A 14,698-nucleotide genomic window follows, 5' to 3' on the forward strand; every position below is an offset into this window, starting at 1 on the left:
TGGAGAGAATCAGTAAAAATGTGCTATCTGAGATAAGTATACTTAGGTTACAAATTGATCTCATTCCTTTACAGAGGGCAGATCCTTTTATGCCTACGAAGACGCCACCCTGGCTTCAGGAAATCCCCTGAGCTTCACACAATTACATGATGCGAGAATATTCTGAGAACTTACCACTGCCTGTTTTTTTCTGACCTTATACTTTTCCACAGAGATCTTACTGACATACTTAGAGGCAGTATACTGGACTAAACCGACTACCGTCTAACATAGTTCAGCTGTTCTCGTATATTGACGTTGGATGAAAGGTAGGAAGACAAAACATTTAACACATTTCAAAGACAAATGCTAAAAACTATCACTGCTATCAATGAGCCTTCCAGTAAGTACTTTTGACTGAACAGTCCGGTAAGATTGTATTTTATCGTTATAGTAAAAGCAGAAAAGGCAAGATCACAATGTGGTTTTCAAACTAATTTACAAACTACAAAAAACACTCCCTGAAAGGAACAGCAGTACTACCAACCAAAGTTAATATATGTATTTTACTAGTTTCTTTTTAAGAACATTACACAATTCTGTAACTGTAAAATAAAAAAAATCCAAACAGCATCTTTTGCAATGTCTTTTCTCCTCTATTTATTCAAAATGCTTAGTGCATTTCTAAAATTCTTCGACTATTTTTAAGCACACAATAACAAAACAATTATAATTCTAGCAAGTGTCCTAAAATAAATATGTCAGTATTCTACAGACTAAGTCAAAAGACTCATTATTTGCAGAAAGCTGAGTTTCCCTCTCAGAAAATGCCATTCTACTCAATCTAGACTGCATACATACCAGCCATTGCTGTCCATAAACAAAAACATGATTTTTGGCAATGTCAACTCTATCCCACGCAAGTGTAAGGACAAGCTGGTCAAAGGCAGATGCATTTGTGCCTTAAGAAACAAAGCACAATGAAAAAATTTAAATGAATTAAGATATAAAACATTAAACATTCTTACTTCTTAAAATGGTAAATCAGTTAATACAGTATAATTTTGTTGTTATGACATAGATTATGACACTGTGAAATGAGAAAAGATAGTAGTAATTATTTGCTTTAAAAATAAGGACTCCTACAGATTATATCTTATAAATATTACAGCATATAATCACTGAACTACAATAGTTGAGGATTCTAAATTTAAAGTCTCACCTTTTAGCAATGCTGTAAGTATCGCAACATCAATGTCTTGATGTTCATCTGACCCAATATGAAAAACAGTAATCTGTTCAAAACAAAATACATTTATTTTTAAATGCATCTTCCTATTTTATTGAACAAAGCTGATTAGCCCCAGTCTTTTATCTCAGGAATTAAAATAACACTGAAAAAATCTGCTTATCTTCAATGTATTTTAAACCTTAAATTTGTCTCTGTGTGTATGTGTGCGTGTGTAAATTTTATATAATAGTTCAGGCTCTCTTAAACGTTTTTACTTTAAGCATTCAATGATCGTCACTAATAGCTAAATTAAAAATATAGCTTAAAAATAAGACACTAATAACTAGAAGACAAAGGAAAGGTAAGAAGAAAACCGAAAGGTAATAAAACAAGAAAGCAAGCAAAATAACCCACAAACAAAATAAATACACATACAGAACTATAAACAAAACAGAACCCTATCAGTTGGAGTTGGGAAAAGGAAAAAAAAAAAAAAAAAAAAAAAAAAGGATTGGAAACAACTCCAATTACCAGAAGTAATCACGAGAATGAATGAAGTCTCTCTTGGCCATGAGAGAGAATATAAAAAAAAACCCTGGATCTGACTATCTTCTGTGCTTGGAAAGGTATGTCATGGCCAGAAAAAATTTAAGGATGTGATCATAGAAAATGTTTTCAGATAGGATTTCATTTCAGATACACAAATGCATGTACCTTACATAAATATTTTCTACAGTGATATCTACTTACAAGTTCTTTTTTTTTCATGCATTCCAGCAATGTCTGAAACAGGTGAACTGCTTCACTTTGACCAAAATTAAACGTCTTTTTGATGGTTGAAATGATTTCAGGCTCTGCACCCTCAGGAACATTTCTGATATTGTAACAAACAGAGAAACACAAATTGTTATACATGAACAGCAAGAATGGCCACACATTTTATTAGTCTGAACATGTCCATTCAAAGCTCTGCCATTTATAAGCTTGTAATTGTTTCAGGATCAAAAGCCTGGGTAACTATTATAAAGAGGATAGGTTGCTTAATCTAAGCCTTTCTACTACTGCCATTCTCACCTAAAAGTAACTCAACCTCTCCCCCCTTCCTTCCCAAATTCAGTTCCGAGATATTCTTAGGTAAGTACTCTCTGTGAGTAAGAGCTGCATCTGATCTCGCTCTCAACGGAGAAAACTGGTTCAGCACTACATTTATCTCCTCCTCATTGTTCTGAGGCAGTGCATGCAGTTAGTATCCAGTACGTTTAATAATTCAAGCAAATCTGGCAACTAGAAGCCACTAAGGACTGCAGACCACAAGCAAATCACATTTTGGTTTTGAAATTATGAACAGAGAACTTTTCTGCACAGAAACTTAATTTTCAGTTAAATTTTAACACTATTCAGAAAAAACAATATAAATACTTTTCCTGTTCCCTTTTCAGGCAAGCTACTACTATGCAATAGCTAACTGCATACAAGTATTTTCATTCAATCAATTTGGTAATGTTTTCAGTATACATTATTCTCACAGATGGTCTGGTCAGCTCTGACTTCTGTTAAGCAAAACAGTGTATTGTGCATATTTAAACAGTCATGTTAGTCACTTAGCAGGTTACTGCTGTTTTGTTTAAATCTGGAGTCAGACAGACCGAGTATTTAAACTGAAAATTGGGTGCTCTAGTTACAACAGTATAGCATAATTACTGTACCTTAGTGAAGTCACATGTGGGATGTTTCCCCTTATTTAGGATATAGGTGTATCTACTTTTCCTCTCGTTTACTATGCTTTCTAAAGCAAGCACATCATACCAGTTGCACCAAATTCTATAGATACTACGTGGGAAGAACCCAGAACTAGAAAGAAATCTCAATCTTTAGCCAAAGTGATTATTCGCAGCCAGTCTGGAAAATTGTATCACATGCAAGACTACACTCTCCTTTTAGCTTTTGTTTTTCCAAAGATAAAGAGCTCTTGCAAAAATTCATTAAAGGACTACTCTCAGAAGACATCCATATAACTGATAGTTTGACTAGAAGTATTATGACTTACCCTCCCTCCTCCGTTTGCTTGTGAACATATGCCAATATGTCTGCAGCTCTACCAGTTCCTTCACATACTACCACTGGTACAGGAGGACTTTCTTGAAGGAAGTCTAAAACCGTGAGTATGACATTCGGTCCGCCTTCAAATACAAGTGCTACCACAGGCACACCTTGGCCAATTCCTATAAAATCAGAAATATAAAAACAAATCTCTATTTTTCAAATCATTTCTTCAAAGCTTTTGTCAATATAAATGAAAATGTAAGCATAAAACATGAAGTATTTTACTAGGTCTAGCAAAAGAAGTTTTTAGTGTCAAAGTTGCAGAAGAGGCGTATACTAATAAATATGGTTAACATTTGTAGGTCAATACATAACAAACAAACATTATTTGTCATTTTATCTACATAAATGCAATAACAAGGGTAGACATTTCACATATCTAAAATGCAAAACTACATTATATTTCAAAATACCTACTTTTCTTGTTTGAGAGTTCTAGATATAGTCAAGCACTATTATTTCCATACTCTTTTTTTTCATAAAGAGATTAGATATACTTCTACCAGCCACAGCTATAGCACAATTATTTTTCAAATCATTCACACTGACTGCTTTTTCAGCTCCTGCCTTCCACTCACACCATTCTATTCCAGGTACATGGTCTCTAGCTCACCTTGAAATGTCAGATTTTTTTCAAGATATATAGTTTTGGGGTTGACAGTTCTCTCACCGTTGTTTGACAAAGGTAAGTTAAATAGAAAGCAAAATCAAGTGGTGAAACAGAGTGGATCCCCAAACAAGATATTTTACTCCAGACAACTTATTTTAAAAGCATTTATTCCAAAATACAAAAATAGGTAACATAATGAGTTTAACATTTTTCTTTTTAAACAAACTACAACAAATTCATATCATCAAAAAAAAAAAAAAAAAAAAAACTTAGTACTTCTTGAAAACAAGTCACAAACAAAGGTGTAAGAAATGCTTGAAATCAAGAATTCTTCACTGGATAAAATGCAACCTGGATGTGTTGCAGAACTGATGATAAAGTAAAATACTGACCTATTTGTGCATGTTTGCAATAACTGCATACACTTTTGCCAACTAAAAACAGTGAACAGAAACAATGTAGTAGGTGCATATGCAATGCTAGGATTCATTTTACATTTTTAGCAAAACAGGCATGCCCATTCTACTGGATGAAAGTTAAAATGTTGCTCAGCATACATTTTAACTATTGTTAATGCACAGTTTCAAGCACTGTTTGGGGGAAAAAAACGCACTGCAAAGCAGTCAGATAAATACAATAGAACACACAGTCTACAAAACAGAAGACATATTCCTCACAGGAATAGTCCCAAGCTACTGCAGAAAAATGAGAATTTTTCTTAAGATAACTATCTTTCCCCTCCTGCCCACTAGTAATTTCCAAAGAAGAGAAAATGTACATAACCTGAGCACAGGTACATGGAAACCCGTGCTATCGACAGAATATCATGGAAGAATTCTTAGGATAATTAAAAAAACCCCCACACATTACACACACACACACACACACACATACAGCACCATAGTTTGGAAAGCACTACATAAAGTCACTGCTTCCTTAGCAAACATAGATGAAGATGTTTTTACGAATTCAACTGCTCTGGAACTGCAAGTGATTACTATCAAAAACGTTAATCAGATTGGTAAGGCCTAATGATAACTCAAGTGATGTACATTTGCTTTATCAAAGCAAAATTGACAGCTTTGTTCAAATGAGGAACTTTCTTCTCTAGTGTCAGAGAAATCCTAAGTCTTTCAGCAAGTCCTAGGATCCAAAGCAACAGCTGAAATGATGTGCAAATTGGTTGTTTACCAGAAGTAAGGTTGAAACATACAAAAACTAGAGGTTTTTCATATTTTCCTCATTTCTACGTTTGATATAAATATCTTGTTCAGTAAAGTAGAGTAACACTCAGTCACTGGTCATCATGATTACTTACTTGCATGGATCCGTTGCAAATTAATAGTTTTTTCCAGTTCTCTCCGTAATTTAACTTCTGCTCCATACTTGCCAACTGTTCCATCATCCACCAGAATGAAATGGGAATGGAGATTATTTAGGACATTTAATTTACTTAATGGGTTTAACAAGGTTTGATATGGAGCAACCACCTAAGCATAAGCACACAACAATATGTTTTACTTAAAAGATTCAAATTAGTCTCTGTGAAACTTAACTATTTGTCTAGACATAACAATCACAGAGAAAACAATAAGCACTAACACATGTAAGCATGCCTTGGGTAGGACATACCAACAGCCGTAGCTAGCTATATAACTTTGTGCTACAAAACAGGTAACTGTATCACAAAAGAATTTGGTTCTGAAGGATAATAGAGAAAAGGTCCCTTGAAAAGATGTTTGTCTACAAGAAAAAATTGTGACTGCTCTGGCAAACATCAGCCTGGAAGATTCCATACAAAAACTTTTTAATTTATTATCCTTTGCAAGTGCAAAATCAAATAATACTTCAGCATTTTTGCTTTTGATTCACCAATGCCAATGGTGAGAGATGAGAAAAAAAAACAAAAACAAACAAACAAACAAAAAAAAAAACTTGAGAACAAGCTGCTCCCCCAGTGCATTTGCATTTTGCAACTTGTTTACCCCAATTATCTTGCCTAAGTCGCAGATGTCAGTGTACCTTAATTGTAAAGCAAATATTCCAGCATTGCAAAGGCAGTGAAAAAACATGCTTGAGCAGATTTAATAAAAAATAAGTCATGTAGATAATTATTTCAATTAGATAAGTTTATCCTTACATCTCTTCCAACAAGGTCATTTCTGTTTTCAATTACTCCCCACGGAGCAATCCCAATAGTGCAAATCTTTCGAGATGATCTGGAAGCATGTTCTCTTAGAGCATCACCAACATGTTTTGCAACACCTGTTTGTGCACAAAAACAATTTCAGTATATTGAATACAAAATCTTACTAAAGAATAACTTTAAGAAATACATATATTTTATTAATTTGGCCTGTTAAGGAACTGAGAACTCTTTTCACAGAATGCCAAAGAAAAATCACCCATACAATGCACAACACCTATTACTTGAAGACAAAGTACCACATATTAATAATGCAATAAAATAAGTATTAGCCCAGAGAGACAGCTTCCGGTACTTTATTGTACTTGTTTTAATCACAAATAAAGCAATAAGAAAGGGAAGATTTTCCTCCTGCAGTTTGGAAATCATCGTGTTGTTTGTCCTTGAGGGACAATACAGCAGCCTATTTCCAGCCACATATGTTCAAAGTGTATGATAAAATATTTTAAGTTCACTTGACCAAAATAAAAATTGAAAAACACTTAGTTTTAAGATACAGCTAGGCCTCCATTAAATCTTTTGGCTTTTTAAGTTATAATCCACTTAACTGCGCATATTCATTTATTTATTTATTATTTTCTACCTGTGTTAACTCCTCCAGTTATAATCCAGGCTCCTGTTGTTACTGCAGCTTTAATAAGACCTTTGCCAAGCAACTGCTTGATGCGTGGGTGAAGTTCAAATTTCTGCATGCCTCCATGTACAGATATAACAAGCTTCGGCAACTCCATCTGCCATTCTTTAAGCATAAGTTGCAGAATAGCTTCAGGCTTAGTGTCATATGACAACCGCACATACTGAAGATAAAAGAAAAAAGTTGAGTTAAAAGCTTCTTAGAAGAAACAATCACACAATTAACGAAGAAAAAAAACAACAACCAGAACATAATTTCAAGAAATATTTTCCTAACTCTGGCTACAGAAGACTTATTTCCATGAAACATGGCAGATGCAATAAACGGACATGTTTACATTATGTCCTCCATATTAAGGCCAAAACAGTTAATAGTTTTGAAAGTAAGGTTTGGAAAGAAGAAAAGGCTACAGAAATATGATGTTAGTCCATTCTGCTGACACAGTGCCCTACAAAAATGAGATTTTTGGCAAATATTAGATCATTTCTAAGTTGGCATAAATTTTAAAAGTATTTCTGAATTTCATCCATCTACTAGGGAAACTTGCATGCCTCATGTGAAAAGTCTTATGGAAAGACAAAGCTACTTGCTTTTCCTTCCTTATTCTTTGTGGGAAGAAAAGCTGCATTCTTTAATACAAAACTTTAAATCTAGCAGCATTTTTTAAAACTTGCTATGTTTAACAGCTCAAGATGAAGTAGTTCATCAGCTAAGAATACCTCTACATATTTGATATGAACTGTTAAAAACAGGAGGGGGGATTATGCAGAAAGCAAGCCCTACCTTGATCAAGTTCCAACTGAAAACATCGCTGTCTCAATAAAGCAGTTTTAGCAACCCTACTGGTGCTCAGCAGAAGCAAGTGCAGGCAACTTGCTATTTCTATACTTCTGGAAATGGATTCTCAGCAATTTTAAGGTATAATAAATGTATGAGTGAACACATACACTGCTATCACCAATGTGAAAGAATTCTGCTAGGCACCCTTCTCTCCATGGGGATGATCTAGATGTTCCTTGGGAGGCTCTGTCGGCAGCATAAAGAATGCAGCTCCTTCTTCCAAGCACTTCAGCTTGGTTATAGGAGTTAAACTATCCAAACTTCCTGGCTTAAATTTGCATGAGCGTTAAATAATTTCTACCAAGTCTTCCACAAAATGGTGGGGAAAAAATGTCAGAAACTTTAGGTTTCTGGCCTTTCCTTTAAGCAGGCATCTATGAATTAAGTCTAGTTTTCTAAAATTTCAGTATATCAGCATGCTTGTTCCTAACAACAACAGGGAAAGAAAGCGAGTGCACATGAGAGCAAGAGCACACGTGTGAACAGCCCCTCTCAATCTAATCAGTCTGATTAGATTTTTGAATAAATCTAGTAAATCTTCCCCACCTGCCCATAATTTTAAATGATTTTTCCAAGTTTGAAAATCTATGAATATAAACAGATTTTATTTAACAGGTTACAAAAATGTAATAGCAATAGCAAGCACCACAGATGAGTAAGTTGTATTCTAAGTAAATCTGAAATGATACGAGACTGAATTCTTGATGCAATGTTTTGCTGAAATGATTAAAGAATGAATTCTTATCACAATTTGTAATCTACAGCAAAGCCTGTACATGAAGTCAATTCTCTTGTAAGTTTGAGCAACTTCTTGTAAAAAATGAACAGAAAATTAGAAAGAATTCAAATCACAATAAAATTACTAGACTAACAGAAGACACTACTGTATCACAATACTGCTCCAGTCATTTTCATTACATGAAAGCATCCACCATCAGTATCAACATGTTCAGAGAAGAAAAAAAGTAAACATCATACATGCCTTCGCCCTATAAGAATGAGAGCCACCTTGAAAGTTGACAACACCATAAGCATCAGTAGGAGTCTGTTCTGTATGTTTTTCCACTGACCATTCTTCTATTTCCTGATTATAGTTTTCACCCAGCTTCACATCGGAGTATTTCATAGCAAGACTTGCAGTAAAACAGGCATGTTGTCTGACCAAGCGGCCACAACAGCACCTGCACCAAAGTATATCATTTAGAATACTTTAGTGAATACTATCATTAGAAGACAAGAGAGAACTTATTTTACCTGTAACAGAGATAGGTTAGATTTACACATGAAAGCAAAGTTTCTAAGTATCTTATAAAACTCCTCTCTAGAAGAAGTCTTGTTGCCATAAGTATTTAAAACAAGGATAAATAGTAAAGCACATAATTATGCAAAATATTCAAGCTTACTGACACAGCAAGTTAGAGGCCAGAATATGCTCTGAGTTGTAAGCACACAGAAAATCACAATCAATTCTTTGAGGCCAAGTACTTTATGTGATATTTACAAATAAGTAATTTATGTATTGCAGACAATTTTTTTCAATCTTCTAACCTTTTACTAAGTTATTTGCAATCCTGATCAAAACTTTTTAGAACCCCATTATGAAAACTTGTATTTAATGGAAAAACATTGAAAAATAATGAAAAAGAACTAAAAGAACTCTTACCTGACAAGCTGCTGACAAATTTGACATCCTGGAAGGCATCTATAAGAAATACCATTTAAATATATGAGTTAATTCCAGTTCAAATGTTAACAGGAGGAAAAAAAAAATTCACACCACTTCTTACGTACTTGAACAAAAATTATTGAACAAAAAGATCTACAGTAACTGGAAAACATACTGAATGCATAAACAGATGAAAGCTTCAGTCTTGTGGCTTTATATTGTTTTTTGGGCTTTGAATCATCAATACTTGAAGCCCAAGAATGTTTTAGACTCAGTTAACTGCAGTACTCTCAAACTGTAATATTTCCATTCCTGCTAAGCTATCTACAGGTTGGCATTTTCTTTTACTCAATTTAGCTATACACTGTTGCATCTCTTCTACAAACTGATACTCCTAATATAAATCTCCAAGTTGAACTGCATGTGTGGGAAGGTTGTTATTTGATCACTGCTAAATTGCATGTGGAAAAAAAAAGATGTCAAAACAATTTCTTAATTTCATCCTCTTCAGCAATTTTATTCTACTATTAATCGTTTAGGTTTCTAATATTAAACTATAGCTTAAAATCTTCTCTGGCAATTACTAAAGCAATACTTTAGTATTGCTTTACTAAGCAATACTATTGGTATTACTAATACCAATACTAAAAGGTAAAGAAACATTGTCTACATATGACATTTTGGATTTCATCTACATTTGATTCAGTTGCATGTAATTCAGGAACAATACGGGATTCTTAGAAACTGAAGGAAAAAATCTGATGGGAAAGTTGTAAACTCCCTTTTATCCTACACACGGGTTAAACTAAAAGGGCAAATGTTGGAGATCATTTTGTTCCTTGGGAAATGCTCTGGAAATTTTAACAGCTTCCTAATTACTTCATTTGCATTCGCAAATTTTCCATGTGCTACAATCATGGCCATAAATTCTAAAAGCTTCCTCAGGTCACAGAGTTTTAAAGAACGTGATGAATAATTCACAATAACTTAAAAATTCTAAAGCATATACTTTGTTCCTTCTATTCTGCTTGAAAACAAGTTCCTAAAAGAAAAAAGGAAAAAAGGAAGAAGGAAAAAAAAACCTACTCTGCCTGCATGGAACAAATGTGATTGTATTCAGTTTTTTCATGGAAAAGATTGAAGTAGAACTTCTCTCAAGGTCATGAGAAAGTGTTCTTTTTCTTTTTTGTGCATTTTAAGCACATGACACTATCTGAAGGCTGTAATGTCAAAAATTTAACATTTTGAGGTAAACAAAACTACCTTAAAATACAAAACTTAAATCTGTTTTCAATTTGTCTTTATTTCACATCAGTGCCAGATGTCATGACCCAGATGTCATGACTATGTACATCAAGTTCATTCATCGTTGGAACTCTTAAATTACACCTATGACATGTAGCTAGAAGTAACACCAAGTTGTTTGATTTCTAGTAGCATGTATCTAACTCAGTGCGAGATAAAAGCATCCAAAAGATTTTAAATATTCTTCATTAGTCTCTGCTTCCCCTCCAAAAACATTTTCCCCATTTTTTACTCTCATTGTTTTCTTATAGATCTTAATGATGAAAAATGATGAGGTGGAATATTTTGGTATCTGTTTTTTTTTTGTCTTCCCTGTAAATAAAGCTTTCTTCAGCCTTTGCTTTGTAACTATTATTAGTATCATTCCCTTCAGAATATTCCTTTTCCCTCCTCCTTTCTATGAATTTTTCATCCTTTCCTACATCACTGTCAGCTTTATTTTTACTCATTACTGTTACACTCATATTGTTGTTCTTCAAACCTAAATATAGCCCATATAGCTCAATGGGACTTTCTGACTTTACAGAAGTACTCCATACAAGAAAAACAACAATGAAGAACAGAAAACATCCACTTTAGACACACCACTGACACCACTAGAAGAACTGGTTAAAAGAAGCAAAGAGAGCAGGTAAACATCTATCAAGAGATTTCTGCAATGCCAAGGTACTTCCATAAGAAAAAATTTAAGGCAGACACACACACACACACACACACACAGTGAGACTGCTCAGACAAAGGACTGAATTAAAGACAGTATTTTGCTACAGACTAAGAAAGTACTGGACAAACCATTCACATTGCTTTTTCAGTCTAAAAGGTAACAGGGAATTCTTGCAGCATTTCTAGCTTACCTGTGGGGGTCTTTTGAACTTGGTATAATATACACACACTCTCTCTTGGTGAAAGTATTTTCTATCCAGGATTTCTGGGACTGAAAAAATAAAGAAGTTGAACAGTATTATAAAATACAAGGTAAATCATCATTATATGCTTTGCTGTCTCCCCAAAACTAACAAAATCATATATCAGCCTATAATGGAATCTAACACTCATCACCTAAACCTTGAGATAAGCAAGACCATAAGTAACCAAATTCTTTAATAAATGCCACTTATTGTAATACTTAAATCCCTTCAAATCTAAAGTAATATTTTCAAAGTTAACTATTAAATGGCAAAAATGCCTCTTGTAATGCACAAATAAAGATGTATAAAAACACAAACAGGATTTCAAAATATATTGTTTAACTAATCTGTCAAGGAGAAAAAAAAAGTAAGATTTTTTTAAAAGTCTGTAACCCCACTATACACTCAAATAACAGGACTTTCATCTACCTCTTTAACTAAGTAAGATTTCATCTAGCACAGGTTTAAAATAAAAATAATAATAAAAAAAAAAGGTCTTCCAATAACACTGTTGATATTTTCAAGTGGTCGTAAATCACAACAACGTTTGTTCTTCAAGCTTTTCATTTCAATAAGCAAATGTAATTAGCATCACTCCAAGAGGTGTTTTACACTTAAACCCAAAACATATTCTGAAACGTGTAACTAAAGGTGCTTACTTCACCAGGTATTTGCCTATTTTAATAGCTGCACTCTATTTCGTTTTCGTTGCTTTAACCAATCACATAACATTGCTTTAGAAGATAATCTCAAGATTACTTGCTAAACAACATGCACGACGCCCAATGCCTATGCCATCTTTCAGCCATTCGTCGGGAAAGGAACTCAGATGTGATTTTTACTAATTAAAAACAGGAAGAAACTTTGGGAGGTTGATCCGCACCTTGTGCAACATCAGTTTAAATCCTTATAAGATTACATCAAGATTTCCTCATTGCTAATAATATGCCCAATTTTAAACTTACATTCTACATTTAGAATTTTTTGAGAAATTTCCTATTTTTTTCTAAAGGAGAATAAAAAAGACTGATGTGTATTATTAACAGATATCTGCGGGAGTTTGCTGTAGGAACTATGAATTAAAGATTTTTAGACCTGTTATAACAGAAGATTCAGTGAAGACATCTGGTCTTTCACCCACTGCAATGTCAAGATCAATTTAAAATAACACAGAGAAGTTATTACAAGTAGGACTGTACCAGTTAGTTTAAATAAAGACCCCTTGAAAACTGGTCCTCAACTACCTGCCCTCTTTCAAAGCACTTCCCATATTCAGCAGATCTTTCCCACATTATTCCTCATAATCTCCCTCTGATATTTTTTCCTAGCAAAGTTTGCTGGTGAATCTGTCAAGTGAGTGCCCAGCTGCGGCTCTCGTTGCTGTCCTCCCGTTCAGAGGGCCACCAGTCTCTTCTGGGGGGAATGCAAGAGAGCAGGTACAGACTCCCACTCCTTGAGAAAGAAGAAAGATGGGAGAAAGGCAAAACATACAATCCACAGCAGTGCCTGGCTGGGAGGCATGGCAGAATGAGCACCTACACCATGTTTTTCATTTAAATTTATATTTTAAACACTTGTAATAGTCGTGGCCTTTGTTCACTGCCCTCCTATCTCCTATCCTTGTAAAAGGAGTTGTAAAGGAGAAAAAGGCCTTGCAAAAAGATGTAGGATATTAGATATTATATGTGAAGATGTCACTGTGAAGCATTCTATTACGTTTCTGTTTTCTCCCCACACACACACCGAACCAGAGCAGAAGTTTGAAGTGATCAATGTGTAATAGCCCAGTGAAAGGAGAGACTTCTTCCACCATCACTTTGCACACACAATCCGCGTGTCTCCTAGCAAATCTGTTCCTTACCTGCAGCCATGCTCAGAACAGTATCATCTCTTCTCTACTGTCTATCAGAAGACTAGCAGCATTACACACATGCGGGGTTTTTTATTATTATATGAATATGCATATAGCAGCTAGCCTCTAAGTTTCTCACTTCAAACTTCTGGGGTTTTTTTTTGTTGTTGTTGTTGTTGTTGTTGTTTTGTTTTTTGGGTTTTTTTTTTAAACCTACTGTAGTAAGCTCATACGTTTGCCTTTATGTCCTATATAAAACCCTGTTCTGGAAGTTGCTTGCTGCTCAGCCAAGTGTCCCTGTTGTTCATATGGTATATATTTCTGTACTTCCTTTCTTAAAATAGACATTTTTGTATAGATCATTACTTCAGCACTGCAGTAGTTTAAGTTTGCATATACATTCTGCTGGATAAGCAGAGTTTAAGATAGAGAAGAATAATTTAATATTTAAAATTTTAGTTAGCTGGCTAAAACTACATCTTGAAGCAAGCCATCACAGGCCTAACATGTTAGATACCAAAATCTGAAGTATCATATACCACAAGTAATCACATCTATTGCTCCATGAAACATTGCTTATTGTCAAGTGCTGATAAAGCTGGGAATAAGGAACACTAGTCTACAACATACAACACTAGTTCTTGCACTAAATGGTTCTGAAAATAAAGATTGAAGAAATATATACATTGATTGATTTTTTGGTTTTTAAAGAATGCATAGTTTTAATAACTGATAAAGCATTTTTTTCTATATATTCTTCAATAGGGCAAGTGTCTTCAGTATAGCATGAGTACACCTATTCAAGTTAGATGGAATAAGTTCTATAACGTTATTAAAACATACTTGGAACTTTCTATTCGGTAAAGCTAGACTTTCTCCAAAAGCACTCTTGCACTCCGATTCATCCTGATCAGACAAGATTTTATACAAAATTTACTAACAACACATCCCTGCTCTCAGCTGGGCGAGGGAAAGACAGAAAAGAAAACAGTAAGGAGAGAATAATAAAAATGAGGCATCTCCCTTACATGTGTAAATATCACATTAAAAAAAAAGTAGAAAGAATGGATGCACAGTATTACTTTCTACATAATAACAGTTACTATTTACAGAATGTTCCTGGGATGACCAGAAGGAAGATGATGCCTAAGACATTTAAGATAAATAAGTGTCAGGATAGACTAAGAAATACTTCCTTATTAGTAAAAATTTAAAATAGGAGATCAGTCAGCAGTCACAATCAATATTCAAGTTATCAGACTTCATTTAAAACAAAAACAGCCCACTCAGTGTCTGATCGTTTCTACAGCATACCCAATGTACGCACACAAATACACCTCTTACATTTTGCTTCGAGCAGTCGG

The 14,698-nt window shown here is 34.2% G+C and overlaps 1 protein-coding gene across 3 annotated transcripts in view; it reads right to left on the reverse strand.

Moving 5' to 3' along the window:
• The window catches only part of TRPM7 (transient receptor potential cation channel subfamily M member 7), a 60,106-nt gene that overhangs the window by 24,206 nt on the left and 21,202 nt on the right, over positions 1-14,698 (reverse strand). For all 3 annotated transcript variants that reach the window (XM_062584018.1, XM_062584017.1, XM_062584019.1), the window contains exons 2-11: positions 11,429-11,508; positions 9,267-9,305; positions 8,586-8,784; positions 6,713-6,926; positions 6,064-6,188; positions 5,242-5,413; positions 3,258-3,432; positions 1,961-2,084; positions 1,202-1,274; positions 841-941 (exon numbers count right to left, since the gene is read on the reverse strand). In XM_062584018.1, the coding sequence (XP_062440002.1) occupies positions 841-941; positions 1,202-1,274; positions 1,961-2,084; positions 3,258-3,432; positions 5,242-5,413; positions 6,064-6,188; positions 6,713-6,926; positions 8,586-8,784; positions 9,267-9,305; positions 11,429-11,508 (1,302 nt within the window). The remainder of the gene's footprint in view (positions 1-840; positions 942-1,201; positions 1,275-1,960; positions 2,085-3,257; positions 3,433-5,241; positions 5,414-6,063; positions 6,189-6,712; positions 6,927-8,585; positions 8,785-9,266; positions 9,306-11,428; positions 11,509-14,698) is intronic.

This window comes from Rhea pennata, chromosome 10 (assembly GCF_028389875.1).
Source record: "Rhea pennata isolate bPtePen1 chromosome 10, bPtePen1.pri, whole genome shotgun sequence".
In the NCBI taxonomy this organism is placed as follows: domain Eukaryota; kingdom Metazoa; phylum Chordata; class Aves; order Rheiformes; family Rheidae; genus Rhea; species Rhea pennata.